This window comes from Somniosus microcephalus, unplaced genomic scaffold (genome assembly GCF_052327205.1).
Source record: "Somniosus microcephalus isolate GS21.2 unplaced genomic scaffold, FLI_Smic_1.0 scaffold25, whole genome shotgun sequence".
NCBI classification, from domain to species: Eukaryota; Metazoa; Chordata; class Chondrichthyes; order Squaliformes; family Somniosidae; genus Somniosus; species Somniosus microcephalus.
The window spans coordinates 1,345,137-1,361,821 of NW_028225212.1; the positions used below are offsets into that span (position 1 = coordinate 1,345,137).

The 16,685-nt window shown below is 51.7% G+C and overlaps 1 protein-coding gene across 1 annotated transcript in view; it reads right to left on the reverse strand.

Annotated features, from left to right (window-relative positions):
- The window catches only part of LOC147083901 (uncharacterized), a 45,158-nt gene extending 31,205 nt beyond the window's left edge, over nt 1-13,953 (reverse strand). Inside the window, exons 1-3 of the mRNA XM_085980065.1 lie at nt 13,902-13,953; nt 9,475-9,579; nt 7,543-7,668 (exon numbers count right to left, since the gene is read on the reverse strand). Coding sequence (XP_085836191.1) covers nt 7,543-7,575 — 33 coding nt within the window. The 5' untranslated portion in view covers nt 7,576-7,668; nt 9,475-9,579; nt 13,902-13,953. The remainder of the gene's footprint in view (nt 1-7,542; nt 7,669-9,474; nt 9,580-13,901) is intronic.
- Between the last annotated feature and the right edge of the window lie 2,732 nt (nt 13,954-16,685).

Genomic DNA, 16,685 nt, shown 5'->3' on the forward strand with positions numbered 1-16,685 from the left:
CTCAATGAGCTTCATGAGGGTCATCTGGGTGGGGTAAAAATGAAGAGCTTAGCCAGAGCGTTTGTGTGGTGGCCGGGAATCGATAGAGAAATCCAAGAGATGACCAAGAGCTGTACAGGATGCCAGAAGGTCCAAAACGCCCCACCACAAGCTCCTCTGCATCCATGGGAGTGGCCCTCATCTCCATGGCAAAGGGTGCACATTGATTTTGCTGGTCCCTTCATGGACTCGATGTTTTTAATTGCGGTGGATGCACATTCAAAGTGGCCAGAGGTAATAAAAATGTCCTCAATCACCACGGAAAAAACGATCACAGTTTTACGAACCATATTCGCCAGGAATGGGCTGCCTGAACAGATTTGCTCTGACAATGGACCACAGTTTGTGTCTGAAGAGTTCCGGAGGTTCTTAAAGAACAATGGTGTTAAGCATTACACATCTGCCCCATATCATCCAGCCACTAATGGTTGGCCGAGAGGTTTGTCCAAACATTCAAGAAGGCTATCAAGGCAATGTGTAATGAAGATATACCCCTACAACACAAGGTGGACAACTTCTTGTTTGCCTACCGGAATGCGACACACGCGGTTACCAACCAAACTCCAGCCATGATGTTCTTCAATCGAAGACTACGATGCCGCTTAGATTTGGTTAAGCCAAACGTCCGAAGAGATGTGGAGAACAGGCAGTTTCAGAATATGAATGAAAGGCCGACCAGGAGTTTTAAGATAGGTCAACCAGTTTTGGCCCGGGACTACCACACTGAGAAATGGCAGCCAGGAACGATTTGTACACGACAAGGACCTCTCATGTATACTGTGGACGTTGGGGAGAGCATTGTAAGACGCCATGCTGACCAGATTCTAGAGTCACGGGAAAACGTCAACTCCACACCACGATCTGATACACCTGGTAATGAAATCGACGTTCCAATTGCAGCTACCGCAGAACCGGTAATATTGGAAGCAGATGAACCACACAACGACATTGATCCTGACTCAACATTGCCAGAAGAACCTGATACCCCAAAGAGGCGTTATCCAGACAGAATCAGGAAGCCTCCTCAAAGACTGAACTTATAATTGCTTAAACTTAACCAATGTATCTAGCAACAGTAATTGTGATTGTAACTAGTTATCATTTAGTTGTTAAATGAATGTTATGTACTGTTTATCTAAAAGGGGAGGAATTGTTGTGTATGTACCTTTAAGAGAATAACTGGTCTCAGACTGCAGTACCGGCAGTGACCACCCCTGCATAAAAGGCGCTATTGAGCCTCTGTGTTTTTAGTTTCACTATTGACTTCCACCAGTAAAGACTTACTTTGTTCACTCCTGCTGTCCGTGTCTCAATTATTCACGGACGTAACACTTTCTAGTGCCTCATCTTTATCAATTTTTATCCCGTCCAGTATCTCATTTACCTCACCCTTTCACTATGACTTTGGCAGCATCTTCTTCGTTGGTGAAGACAGATGCAAAGTACTCATTTAGTACCTCAGCCATGCCCTCTGCCTCCATGCATAGGTCTCCTATTTGGTCCCTAATTGGCCCCACCCCTCCTCTTACTACCCATTTACTATTTAAATGCCTTTAGAAGACTTTGGGATTACCTTTTATGTTAGCTGACATTCTATTCTCGCACCCTCTCTTTGCCTCTCTTATTTTCCTTTCCACTTCTCTGAACTTTCTATATTTAGCCTGATTCTCAGATGTATTCTCAACCTGACATCTGTAAACGTGCTCTTTTTCTGCTTCATCTTACCCTCTATCTCTTTAGTCATCCAGGGAGCCCTGGCTTTAGTTGCCCTACCTTTCCCTCTAGTGGGAATGTACCTCGACTGTACCCAAACTATTTCCTCTTTAAAGTCAGCCCATTGTTTGATTACAGTTTTGCCTGCCAATCTTTGATTCCAATTTACCCGGACCAGATCCGTTCTCACCAGCTGAAATTTGCCTTCCTCCAATTAAGTGTTTTGACTCTAGATCGCTCCCTGTTCTTTTCCATAGTTAATCTTAACCGTATGATACTATGATCACTGTTCCCTAAATGTTCACCTACTGACACTTGCTCCACTTGACTTACTTCATTCCCCAGAACCAGATCCAGCAATGCCTCTTCCCTCATTGGGCCGGAAACATACTGATCAAGAAAGTTCTAAACACACTTCAGAAATTCTTCCTCCTCTCTTCCCTTTACACTATTACTATCCCAGTCTCTATTAGGATAGTTGAACTCCCCCATTATCACTACTCTATAGTTCTTGCATCTCTCTGTAATTCCTCTGCAAATTTGCTCCTCTATTTTTTCCCACTAGTTGGTGGGTTGAAAGAGATTGAAAGGTGGGTAAGTGGGATTGAGGGATATGTGGGTAGGTGGGATTGAGGGATACGGTGGGTAGGTGGGATTGAGGGATACGGTGGGTAAGTGGGATTGAGGGATATGTGGGTAGGTGGGATTGAGGGATACGGTGGGTAGGTGGGATTGAGGGATACGGTGGGTAGGTGGGATTGAGGGATACGGTGGGTAAGTGGGATTGAGGGATATGTGGGTAGGTGGGATTGAGGGATACGGTGGGTAGGTGGGATTGAGGGATATGTGGGTAGGTGGGATTGAGGGATACGGTGGGTAGGTGGGATTGAGGGATATGTGGGTAGGTGGGATTGAGGGATACGGTGGGTAGGTGGGATTGAGGGATATGTGGGTAGGTGGGATTGAGGGATACGGTGGGTAGGTGGGATTGAGGGGTACGGTGGGTAAGTGGGATTGAGGGATATGTGGGTAGGTGGGATTGAGGGATACGGTGGGTAGGTGGGATTGAGGGATACGGTGGGTAAGTGGGATTGAGGGATATGTGGGTAGGTGGGATTGAGGGATACGGTGGGTAGGTGGGATTGAGGGATACGGTGGGTAGGTGGGATTGAGGGATACGGTGGGTAGGTGGGATTGAGGGATACGGTGGGTAGGTGGGATTGAGGGATACGGTGGGTAGGTGGGATTGAGGGATATGTGGGTAGGTGGGATTGAGGGATACGGTGGGTAGGTGGGATTGAGGGATACGGTGGGTAGGTGGGATTGAGGGATACGGTGGGTAGGTGGGATTGAGGGATATGTGGGTAGGTGGGATTGAGGGATACGGTGGGTAGGTGGGATTGAGGGATATGGTGGGTAGGTGGGATTGAGGGATACGGTGTGTAGGTGGGATTGAGGGATATGTGGGTAGGTGGGATTGAGGGATACGGTGGGTAGGTGGGATTGAGGGATATGTGGGTAGGTGGGATTGAGGGATACGGTGGGTAGGTGGGATTGAGGGATATGTGGGTAGGTGGGATTGAGGGATACGGTGGGTAGGTGGGATTGAGGGATATGTGGGTAGGTGGGATTGAGGGATACAGTGGGTAGGTGGGATTGAGGGATACGGTGGGTAAGTGGGATTGAGGGATATGTGGGTAGGTGGGATTGAGGGATACGGTGGGTAGGTGGGATTGAGGGATACGGTGGGTAAGTGAGATTGAGGGATATGTGGGTAGGTGGGATTGAGGGATACGGTGGGTAGGTGGGATTGAGGGATACGGTGAGTAGGTGGGATTGAGGGATACGGTGGGTAGATGGGATTGAGGGATACGGTGGGTAGGTGGGATTGAGGGATACGGTGGGTAGGTGGGATTGAGGGATACGGTGGGTAGGTGGGATTGAGGGATATGGTGGGTAGGTGGGATTGAGGGATACGGTGGGTAGGTGGGATTGAGGGATACGGTGGGTAGGTGGGATTGAGGGATACGGTGGGTAGGTGGGATTGAGGGATATGTGGGTAGGTGGGATTGAGGGATACGGTGGGTAGGTGGGATTGAGGGGTATGGTGGGTAGGTGGGATTGAGGGATATGGTGGGTAGGTGGGATTGAGGGATACGGTGGGTAGGTGGAATTGAGGGATACGGTGGGTAGTTCGGATTGAGGGATACGGTGGGTAGGTGGGATTGAGGGATATGGTGGGTAGGTGGGATTGAGGGATACGGTGGGTAGTTGGGATTGAGGGATATGGTGGGTAGGCGGGATTGAGGGATACGGTGGGTAGGTGGGATTGAGGGATACGGTGGGTAGGTGGGATTGAGGGATACGGTGGGTAGGTGGGATTGAGGGATACAGTGGGTAGGTGGGATTGAGGGATACGGTGGGTTGGTGGGATTGAGGGATATGGTGGGTAGGTGGGATTGAGGGATATGGTGGGTAGTTGGGATTGAGGGATAGGGTGGGTAGGTGGGATTGAGGGATACAGTGGGTAGGTGGGATTGAGGGATACAGTGGGTAGGTGGGATTGAGGGATACGGTGGGTAGGTGGGATTGAGGGATACGGTGGGTAGGTGGGATTGAGGGATACGGTGGGTAGGTGGGATTGAGGGATATGGTGGGTAGGTGGGATTGAGGGATATGGTGGGTAGGTGGGATTGAGGGATATGTGGGTAGGTGGGATTGAGGGATATGTGGGTAGGTGGGATTGAGGGATACGGTGGGTAGGTGGGATTGAGGGATACGGTGGGTAGGTGGGATTGAGGGATATGTGGGTAGGTGGGATTGAGGGATACGGTGGGTAGGTGGGATTGAGGGATACGGTGGGTAGGTGGGATTGAGGGATATGGTGGGTAGGTGGGATTGAGGGATATGTGGGTAGGTGGGATTGAGGGATGCGGTGGGTAGGTGGGATTGAGGGATACGGTGGGTAGGTGGGATTGAGGGATATGGTGGGTAGGTGGGATTGAGGGATATGTGGGTAGGTGGGATTGAGGGATGCGGTGGGTAGGTGGGATTGAGGGATACGGTGGGTAGGTGGGATTGAGGGATACAGTGGGTAGGTGGGATTGAGGGATATGTGGGTAGGTGGGATTGAGGGATATGTGGGTAGGTGGGATTGAGGGATATGTGGGTAGGTGGGATTGAGGGATACGGTGGGTAGGTGGGATTGAGGGATATGGTGAGTAGGTGGGATTGAGGGATAGGGTGGGTAGGTGGGACTGAGGGATATGTGGGTAGGTGGGATTGAGGGATACGGTGGGTAGGTGGGATTGAGGGATACGGTGGGTAGGTGGGATTGAGGGATATGGTGGGTAGGTGGGATTGAGGGATATGGTGGGTAGGTGGGATTGAGGGATACGGTGGGTAGGTGGGATTGAGGGAGATGGTGGGTAGGTGGGATTGAGGTAGATGGTGGGTAGGTGGGATTGAGGGAGATGGTGGGTAGGTGGGATTGAGGGAGATGGTGGGTCGGTGGGATTGAGTGAGAGGGTGGGTAGGTGGGATTGAGGGAGCTGGTGGGTAGGTGGGATTGAGGGATATGGTGGGTAGGTGGGATTGAGGGAGACGGTGGGTAGGTGGGATTGAGGGAGACGGTGGGTAGGTGGGATTGAGGGAGACGGTGGGTAGGTGGGATTGAGGGAGATGGTGGGTAGGTGGGATTGAGGGATACGGTGGGTAGGTGGGATTGAGGGAGATGGTGGGTTGGTGGGATTGAGGGAGATGGTGGGTAGGTGGGATTGAGGGATACGGTGGGTAGGTGGGATTGAGGGAGATGGTGGGTAGGTGGGATTGAGGGATACGGTGGGTAGGTGGGATTGAGGGAGATGGTGGGTAGGTGGGATTGAGGGAGATGGTGGGTCGGTGGGATTGAGTGAGATGGTGGGTAGGTGGGATTGAGGGAGCTGGTGGGTAGGTGGGATTGAGGGATACGGTGGGTAGGTGGGATTGAGGGAGATGGTGGGTAGGTGGGATTGAGGGATATGGTGGGTAGTTGGGATTGAGGGATAGGGTGGGTAGGTGGGATTGAGGGATACAGTGGGTAGGTGGGATTGAGGGATACAGTGGGTAGGTGGGATTGAGGGATACGGTGGGTAGGTGGGATTGAGGGATACGGTGGGTAGGTGGGATTGAGGGATACGGTGGGTAGGTGGGATTGAGGGATATGGTGGGTAGGTGGGATTGAGGGATATGGTGGGTAGGTGGGATTGAGGGATATGTGGGTAGGTGGGATTGAGGGATATGTGGGTAGGTGGGATTGAGGGATACGGTGGGTAGGTGGGATTGAGGGATACGGTGGGTAGGTGGGATTGAGGGATATGTGGGTAGGTGGGATTGAGGGATACGGTGGGTAGGTGGGATTGAGGGATACGGTGGGTAGGTGGGATTGAGGGATATGGTGGGTAGGTGGGATTGAGGGATATGTGGGTAGGTGGGATTGAGGGATGCGGTGGGTAGGTGGGATTGAGGGATACGGTGGGTAGGTGGGATTGAGGGATATGGTGGGTAGGTGGGATTGAGGGATATGTGGGTAGGTGGGATTGAGGGATGCGGTGGGTAGGTGGGATTGAGGGATACGGTGGGTAGGTGGGATTGAGGGATACAGTGGGTAGGTGGGATTGAGGGATATGTGGGTAGGTGGGATTGAGGGATATGTGGGTAGGTGGGATTGAGGGATATGTGGGTAGGTGGGATTGAGGGATACGGTGGGTAGGTGGGATTGAGGGATATGGTGAGTAGGTGGGATTGAGGGATAGGGTGGGTAGGTGGGACTGAGGGATATGTGGGTAGGTGGGATTGAGGGATACGGTGGGTAGGTGGGATTGAGGGATACGGTGGGTAGGTGGGATTGAGGGATATGGTGGGTAGGTGGGATTGAGGGATATGGTGGGTAGGTGGGATTGAGGGATACGGTGGGTAGGTGGGATTGAGGGAGATGGTGGGTAGGTGGGATTGAGGTAGATGGTGGGTAGGTGGGATTGAGGGAGATGGTGGGTAGGTGGGATTGAGGGAGATGGTGGGTCGGTGGGATTGAGTGAGAGGGTGGGTAGGTGGGATTGAGGGAGCTGGTGGGTAGGTGGGATTGAGGGATATGGTGGGTAGGTGGGATTGAGGGAGACGGTGGGTAGGTGGGATTGAGGGAGACGGTGGGTAGGTGGGATTGAGGGAGACGGTGGGTAGGTGGGATTGAGGGAGATGGTGGGTAGGTGGGATTGAGGGATACGGTGGGTAGGTGGGATTGAGGGAGATGGTGGGTTGGTGGGATTGAGGGAGATGGTGGGTAGGTGGGATTGAGGGATACGGTGGGTAGGTGGGATTGAGGGAGATGGTGGGTAGGTGGGATTGAGGGATACGGTGGGTAGGTGGGATTGAGGGAGATGGTGGGTAGGTGGGATTGAGGGAGATGGTGGGTCGGTGGGATTGAGTGAGATGGTGGGTAGGTGGGATTGAGGGAGCTGGTGGGTAGGTGGGATTGAGGGATATGGTGGGTAGGTGCGGTTGTTGAAGTCTAGTGGCCTGTTCCTAATAAACTTTATTTCTTGAGGTACAGACACTGTTAAGCAGGCAAAAGCTCCGAATCTTCTCACCCCTGAGTTGCATGTGGATGTGTCTGATTACCAGTGTACCTGGGGCAGTGGGGCAGCGGGTGATCCAAGCTGCACCTCCATCGCCTGGGATACCAGCTGTGTTTAAGTACACCGGGAGTCTGATAAACAAAGCGCAGCTTGCGAGAGGTCGTACTCTCCACGTTACCTTGGTTACTTCACGCCGGTCCACAGACTCCATGTCGGCTTCGGACACTGACACTAAGTTGGCGTGACGATCCTTTTTGATTCGTAGAAATTGTTTTAACTCTTCATGAAGCAGCTCCTTCTGAATCTGTAAATCAGAAAATCTCCTCAGGATTTGCCCTCCAGGCACACACAGGTCATTCCCAAACTGGCACCGCTTCTTAAATAATGACAAGAACTCGATGGTGGATAGGTGGGGTTGAGGGACATAGGAACAGGGTGGGCCATTCTGCCCCTCGAGCCTGTTCTGCCAATTAATTACATCATGGCTGATCTGTGTCTTAACCCCATTTACCCGCCTTGGTTCTGTAATGCTTAATACCCTTACACAACAAAAATCTCTCACTTGCAGTTTTGATATTTTCAATTGACCCCCCCAGCCTCAACAGCTTTTTTTATGATGTGGAGATGCCGGTGTTGGACTGGGGTGGACAAATGTGAGAAGTCGCACAACACCAGGTTATAGTCCAACAGCTTTATTTGAAATCCCAAGCTTTCGGAGCGCTGCCCCTTCGTCAGGTGAAGAAGGAGCAGCGCTCCGAAAGCTTGTGATTTCAAATAAAGCTGTTGGACTATAACCTGGTGTTGTGCGACTTCTCAGCTATTTTTATGAGAGAGTGTTTCAGATTTCCACTACCCTTCTGTATTGATTTCTTTGTGGGTTCAATGATGAGACATTTATGAAAGAGAATGAGTTTTAATCTAAAGTCTGTTCAACTCTTTTATACAGCTTTTACAGGAGACAGGATGCTGTGATGCATCTAGAACGAAACCGAAACTAAACTGCCTTGCTTGTCTCGGTCACATGACCTCTGCTGGTCAGGCATAAGTAATCAATACCTGCAAACTGCTGTTAAGGCATGATAATCAAACAGGCAAATAACATCACTATTTGCTGATATCATTGCACCTTTGTGTGAAGAAATGCTTCCTGACATCACTCCTGAACAGTCTGGCTCTAATTTCAAGAGATACAGTGGGACCTGGGCAGGTGGGGCAAAGAACCCATGCAGGTGGTACTGAGCCACACCGAACAGGAAGGTCCCAACTACAAAGTCCTGTCTTTCATAAGAACTCGGAGCAGGAGTCGGCCACACGGCCCCTCGAGCCTGCTCCGCCACACGGCCCCTCGAGCCTGCTCCGCCACACGGCCCCTCGAGCCTGCTCCGCCACACGGCCCCCTCGAGCCTGCTCCGCCACACGGCCCCCTCGAGCCTGCTCCGCCACACGGCCCCTCGAGCCTGCTCCGCCACACGGCCCCTCGAGCCTGCTCCGCCACACGGCCCCTCGAGCCTGCTCCGCCACACGGCCCCTCGAGCCTGCTCCGCCACACGGCCCCTCGAGCCTGCTCCGCCACACGGCCCCCTCGAGCCTGCTCCGCCACACGGCCCCTCGAGCCTGCTCCGCCACACGGCCCCCTCGAGCCTGCTCCGCCACACGGCCCCTCGAGCCTGCTCCGCCACACGGCCCCTCGAGCCTGCTCCACCACACGGCCCCTCGAGCCTGCTCCGCCACACGGCCCCTCGAGCCTGCTCCGCCACACGGCCCCTCGAGCCTGCTCCGCCATACGGCCCCTCGAGCCTGCTCCGCCACACGGCCCCTCGAGCCTGCTCCGCCACATGGCCCCTCGAGCCTGCTCCACCATTCAATAAGATCATGGCTGATCATTGACCACAACTCCACTCTCCCGCCCGATCTCCATTTCCCTTGATTCCCCTAGAGTCCAAACAACTATCTATCTCAGCCTCGAATATACTCAAAGACTCAGTATCCACAGCCCTCTGGGGCTTCAGTACAAGCATTGGTTAAATATCCTGGGCACAGAGACTTGTCCCTGACACACCGGCCTGTCCCGCTGACCGTCAGTTGACCCCCTATGGTGGGAGGCTGTTACCTTGGTGCCTGTGCTGATGCCCTGGTCAGACGATGGGTGGTGTGTGGCCGGCTGGTCCGACTGAGATCTCGAGGGGCCGTGGTCGATCTCCTCTACCTCCGGAACCTGAGGAAACACAAGTCAAAAGCATCTCATTCATCAGCTCCAGAGCGCACTTCAGCATCGTTCTAGCAGCCCCCCACTGACCACGGGGAAAGGCCAATGGCCTGGGGGGGGGGGAGGGGGGAAGGAGTCTCACAGCATCATCATCGTGATATGCAGGGCTCCCAACTGCATCAATTATTTTGGGCGTTAAATACTGCTGGTGTTGTTCCTCCCGCGAGAGCGGCCGGCCTCCTCCCCCAATATGGCGGGCAGATGAGCAACGCAATTCTGGGGGGAAGTGTGAGTGCGATTCCTGCCCACCATTTTGGGGCCTTCGTAGGCCGTTCAGTGCCTGAAAGATGGGGTGCCACGTGGCCCAATTATATAGAAACAAATAAGATAGGAGCAGGAGTAGGCCATTCGGCCCCTCGAGCCTGTTCCACCATTTAATGAGATCATGGCTGATCATCCAAATTCAGTACCCTGTCCCTGCTTTCTCCCCATACCCCTTGATCCCTTTAGCCTTAAGAAATATATCTAACTATAATATATCTAATTGCTAGGCCAACGATCGCTGCCCTTGGCCTAACGGGGGAGTAATCGGGGGACTTCCCAGCATAGACGGGAAACTCCCTCAGACTCACCCGCTACACCTTGGAGGTGAGGGGGGAGAGGAAACCCACCGGTGGCAGGGTGGAAACCCAAGGGACCCAGATTCCGCCCAATATTCCGCTGCCCCGGCGCACAATCCACTAACATCTGTCCTGGCGCCACATCGCAATTTGGAGGCCTCGATTCTATGAAGCCACCTCAAACCCAGCGTGAAATGGAGACGCCTCTCTCCAGGCCAATGGAAGAACTTTTATCTTTGATTAGCCCTCGCTGAAGCACTTGCTGGTTTTCTACATTAAATGCTATTGTTGTTGGGCGTTAATCGCAGGTCAGGCCCAGCCAGTCTCCCACTGTCAGAGCCTTGGGGGCCGGGTCAGTGCAACACAGTTCTCCGACAAATCTCAGCGCTCTCCAGCTCTCACCTGTCCTCACAGTGGATTCTTACAGCGCACACACAGGTAGCCAACCCACCCTCAGCGCTGGGAACGTGTCGGCAGGACGCTGGGACCCTGCCTGCCTGTTACAGGAGCCACTGGGCTCAAGAAGGAGCAGGGGGGATGGATTCCAAGGGGGAAGGAAATGGGAGGATGGTGAGGGATGTGACAAATGGAGGGAAGGGGGAAATGGATGACAGTGAGAGAAAGGGGAGAATAGACAGCGCAAAGGAAGGAGGGAGATTGATGGTAATGAAATAACAGCTCAAAGGACAGAACCTTGAACGGGTGTTTTAGGTAAATAGAAGATATTTGGATTGAGGCATTGGGCGGAGGCTGAAAGGAGAGTGTCAGCGTTAACTGAGGGAGTGGGGGAGGGATAGAGCTATAGTACGGACTGGGACAGTGGTGGGGGGACTGGGACATTGGGGGGAGCGTACGGACTGGGACATTGGGGGGGTGTACAGACTGGGACAGTGGGATGGTGTATGGACTGGGACAGTGGGGGGGGGACTGGGACATTGGGGGGTGTGTATAGACTGGGACAATGGGGGGGGTGTACGGACTGGGACAGTGGGGGGTGGGTGTATGGACTGGGACAGTGGACAGTGGGATGGTGTATGGACTGGGACAGTGGGGGGGGGACTGGGACATTGGGGGAGTGTACGGACTGGGACAGTGGGGGGGGTGTACAGACTGGGACAGTGGGGGTGTGTACGGACTGGGACAGTGGGGGGGGTACGGACTGGGACAGTGGGGGGGGGTGTACGGACTGGGACAGTGGGGGGGGTACGGACTGGGACAGTGGGGGGGTGTACGGACTGGGACAGTGGGGGGAGTGTACGGACTGGGACAGTGGTGGGGGTACGGACTGGGACAGTGGGGGGGGTACGGACTGGGACAGTGGGGGGGTGTACGGACTGGGACAGTGGGGGGGGTACGGACTGGGACAGTGGGAGGGGGTGTACAGACTGGGACAGTGGGAGGGGTGTACGGACTGGGACAGTGGGGGGGATATGGACTGGGACAGTGGGGGGGTACGGACTGGGACAGCGGGGGGGGTACAGACTGGGACAGCGGGGGGGGGTACGGACTGGGACAGTGGGGGGGGGGTGCCCTTTGGCGACATCATCCGAAAACACAGTGTTCAGATTCCACATGTGCGCTGACGACTCCCAGCTCTACCTCACCACCAGCTCTCTCAACCCCTCCACTGCCGCTGATTTGCCACACTGCTTGTCCGACATCCAGTACTGGATGAGCAGAAACTTCCTCCTAATAAATAGTGGGAAGACCGAAGCCATTGGCCTCCGGTGGGAGAGGGTTGGCGGGGGGGCAGGGTGGGGGGGGTGGTGAGTGGGGGGGTGGTGGCTACAATACCAGGATCGAGGAACCCGACCATATTCCCGGCCCTTTAAATTTGAAAGTGCAGAAATCAGGCCATGGATGAGGCTCCTGCAAAAGGCAGGCGGGGGCCTAACTAACATAGCAGAACCGCGGCCTGATGACACTTGAAATTTAACCTGAGCTGAGCTTCCCACCCATATCATCTCCATCACCAAGACTGCCTACTTCTACCATTGCAACATCGCCCGTCACTGCCTCAGTCTTCTGGTTGCTGAAACTCTCATCCATGCCTTTGTTATCCCAGAACTGGCTATTCCAATGCTTGCCTGGCCAGTCTCCCAGCTACATAAACATGAGCTGATCCAAAACCCATCGCTCCACCATTGGTGGCCGTACCTTCAGCTGCCTAAGCTCTGCAATCCCTTCCTACACCTCTGTCTCGCTACCTCTCTCTCCTCTTTTAAGGCGCTCCTTAAAAACGACCTCTTTGACCAAGCTTTTGGTCATCATTCCTAATATCTAATGTGGTTTGGTGTCAAATTTTGCTTGATAACGCTCCTGCGAAGCGCCTTGGGATGTTTTTACTATGTTAAAGGCGCTATACAAATGCAAGTTATGTGTGTGATTTATGTGTGTTGTGTGTGACATGAAGCTTGTCGTTCATGTGGAAATGACTTATGAAATGATACTGGGCAGCCTGCTGGTGGCGCTGTCCAGGGAGAGTATAAATACTCGGGCATGGGCCCAGCTTGCTCAGGACATTCTTTAACAGGAACTAGTGAAGGACACAACTAGACCTCCATGTTGAAAAACAGTTGATTAAAGCCTTGTTTAATACTCAGACCAAGCGCTGAGTAGTTTTCTTACGTCAGTGTGTATGTTTGTGTGTGTGTGGGGCATGTGTGTATGAGGTATGTGAATGTAGTGTGTGAGTGTGAGTGTGCGACTGAATGTGAGTGTGTGATTGAGTGAGTGCAAGTGTAAGTGACTGAGTGTGAGTGTGTGACTGAGTGTGAGTGTGTGATTGAGTGAGTGCAAGTGTAAGTGACTGAGTGTGAGTGTGTGACTGAGTGTGTGAGTGTGTGATTGAGTGAGTGTGTGACTGAGCGTGAGTGTGTGATTGAGTGAGTGTGTGAGTGCAAGTGTGAGTGTGTGACTAAGTGTGAGTGTGCGACTGAGTGTGATTGTGTGACTAAGTGAGTGTGCGACTGAGTGTGCGCGCAAGTGCGAGTGTGTGACTGAGTGTGAGTGTGACTGAGTGTGTGACTGAGTGTGCGTGTGTGACTGAGTGAGTGTGTGACTGAGTGTGCGTGTGTGACTGAGTGAGTGTGTGACAGTGTGAGTGTGTGACTGAGTGTGAGTGTGACTGAGTGTGAGTGTGACTGAGTGAGTGTGTGACAGTGTGAGTGTGTGACTGAGTGTGAGTGTGACTGAGTGTGAGTGTGACTGAGTGTGAGTGTGACTGAGTGAGTGTGACTGAGTGAGTGTGTGACAGTGTGAGTGTGACTGAGTGAGTGTGTGACAGTGTGAGTGTGTGACTGAGTGAGTGTGTGACTGAGTGTGAGTGTGACTGAGTGTGAGTGTGTGACTGAGTGAGTGTGTGACTGAGTGTGAGTGTGTGACTGAGTGTGGGTGTGTGACTGAGTGAGTGTGTGACTGAGTGTGAGTGTGTGACTGAGTGAGTGTGTGACTGAGTGTGAGTGTGTGACTGAGTGTGGGTGTGTGACTGAGTGAGTGTGTGACTGAGTGTGAGTGTGTGACTGAGTGAGTGTGTGACTGAGTGTGAGTGTGTGACTGAGTGTGGGTGTGTGCGAGTGTGAACCCTCCGGAGAAAAGAGAGAAATTTTGGGGGAAAAATATTTGTTTAATCAGTGAAAGTAAAGAAGATAATGCGAAGTATTTGCTGTTAGGCGCTCGATCGATACGAAGTGCCGTGCACCCTGTACTCACAGGGGACTCGCCACCAGAACTGGAAGTTTGACCATCCTCTGACTTTCGCACGATGCCTGCAATTAAAAAATAAATCACATGTGAGGCAAACAAAAACAGTTCAAATGATTGAAATCAATGCACAGGGTCCGTACATTCACAAAGTATCGGTACACAGGGTCCATACAGTAGTAGGGAAAATGATAGTATCTATTATTCGGGACATGGTAGCAGAGCACTTAGAAAATCAACAACAACAATTTGTATTTATATAGTGCCTTTAATGTAGTAAAACGTCCCAAGACACTTCACAGGAGCATTATCAAACAAAATTTGACACTGAGACACATAGAATGATATGAGGGCAGATGAGGTAGGTTTTAAGGAGCGTCTTAAAGGAGGAAAGAGAGGTAGAGAGGCGGAGAGGTTTAGGGAGAGAATTTCAGAGTTTAGGGCCCAGGCAACAGAAGGCACGGCCACCAAAGGTGGAGCGATTATAATCAGGGATCCTCGAGGCCAGATTTAGAGGAGCGTAGATATCTCGGGGGTTTGTGGGGCTGGAGGAGATTACAGAGATAGGGAGGGGTGAGGCCATGGAGGGATTTGAAAACAAGGATGAGAATTTTGAAATCAAGGTTTGCTTAACCGGGAGACAATGTACGTCAGTGAGCACAGGGTGAACAGGACTTGCAGCGAGTTAGGACACGGGCAGCCGAGTTTTGGGTGACCTCAAGTTTACGTAGGGTAGAACGTGGGAGGCCAGCGAGCAGTGCATTGCAATAGTCAAGTCTAATGGTAACAAATGCATTGATAATAATATGATTGGGCAGAGTCAACACAAATTTATGAAAGGGAAATCATGTTTGACAAATGTTTGAAGTTGTTACTAGCAGGGTAGATAAGGGGGAACCAGTGAATGTGGTTTATTTGGATTTTCAAAATAATTTGATAAGGTGCCACACAGGAGGTTATTACTCAAAATTAAGGCTCATGGGATTGGGGGTAATATATTAGCATGGATTGAGGATTGGTTAACGGACTGAAAACAGAGAGGAGGAATAAACGGGTCATTTTCGGGTTGGCAGGCTGTAACTAGTGGGGTACCGCAAGGATCAGTGCTTGGGCCTCAGCTATTCACAATCTACATCAATGATTTGGATGAGGGGACCAAATGTAATATATCCAAGTTTGCTAATGATACAAAGTTGGGTGGGAAAGTAAGCTGTGAGGAGGACAGAAAGAGTCTGTGAAGGAATATAGGCAAGTTAAGTGAGCGGGCGAGAACAATGGCAGATGGAGAAATGTGAAATTATCCAGTTTGTTAGGAAAAAAGCAGAATATTTTTTAAATGGGAATTGTTGGTATTCAGAGGGACCTGGGTGCCCTTGTACAGGAATCACAGAACGTTAACAAGAAAGTACAGCAAGCAATTAGGAAAGTAAAGGTATTTTAGACTTTATTACAAAGAGGAAAGAAGTCTTACTACAGTTATATAGAGCCTTGGTGATACCACACCTGGAGTACTGTGGACAGTTAGAATTATAGAATCATGGAATGGTTACAACACAGAAGGAGGCTATTCGGCCTGTCGAGCCCGTGCCGGCTCTCTGCACGAGCACTTCAATTAGTCCCACCCCCCCGCCCTTTCCCCGTAGCCCTGCAATTTTTTTTCCTTCAGGTACTTATCCAATTCCCTTTTGAAAGCCACAATTGAATCTCCCTCCACCACCCTCTCAGGCCGTGCATTCCAGATCCTAACCACTCGCTGAGTAAAATAGTTTTTCCTCATGTCGCCTTTGGTTCTTTTACCAATCACCTTAAATCTGTGTCCTCTGGTTCTCGACCCTTCCGCCAATGGGAACAGTTTCTCTCGACCTACTCTGTCCAGACCCCTCGTGATTTTGAACACCTCCATCAAATCTCCTCTAAACCTTCTCTGCTCCAAGGAGAACAACCCCAGCGTCTCCAGTCTATCCACGTAACTGAAGTCACTCATCCCTGGAACCATTCTTGTAAATCTTTTCTGCACCCTCTCTAAGGCCTTCACATCCTTCCTAAAGTGCGGTGCCCAGAATTGGACACAATACTCCAGTTGAGGCCGAACAGTGTTTTATAAAGGTTCATCATAACCTCCTTGCTTTTGTACTCTATGCCTCTATTTATGAAGCCCAGGATCCCGTATGCTTTTTTAACCGCTTTCTCAACCTGCCCTGGGAGGGGATAGTATTATTAGGGGGATAGATAGAGTTCTCTGCAGCCGAGAGCGAGAGTCCCGAAGGCTGTGTTGCCTACCCGGTGCCAGGGTTAAGGACATCTCCTCTGGGCTGGAAAGAAACTTGCAGTGGGAGGGGGTGGATCCAGTTGTCGTGGTCCATGTTGGTACAAACGACGTAGATAGGACTAGGAAGCCGGTTCTGTTAAAGGAGTATGAGCAGCTAGGGGTCAAATTAAAAAACAGAACCTCAAGGGTAATAATCTCTGGATTATTACCTGAACCACGAGTGAATTTGGCTAGGACAAATAAAATTAGAGAGTTAAATGCGTGGCTCAAAGACTGGTGTGGGAGAAATTGGTTTTGCTTCCTGGGACACTGGCACCAGTACTGGGGCAGGAGGGAGCTGTTCCATTGGGACGGGCTTCACTTGGCCAGTGCTGGGACTAGAGTCCTGGCGAATCATATAACTAGGGCTGTAGAGAGGGCTTTAAACTAACTAGTGGTTCCTAGAGAGCAAATGATAAAAATGACAACAGAGAAGGTCATAGACTTAGGTAGCAGTGGGGAAATTAAAACCAGAGCATGTCAGG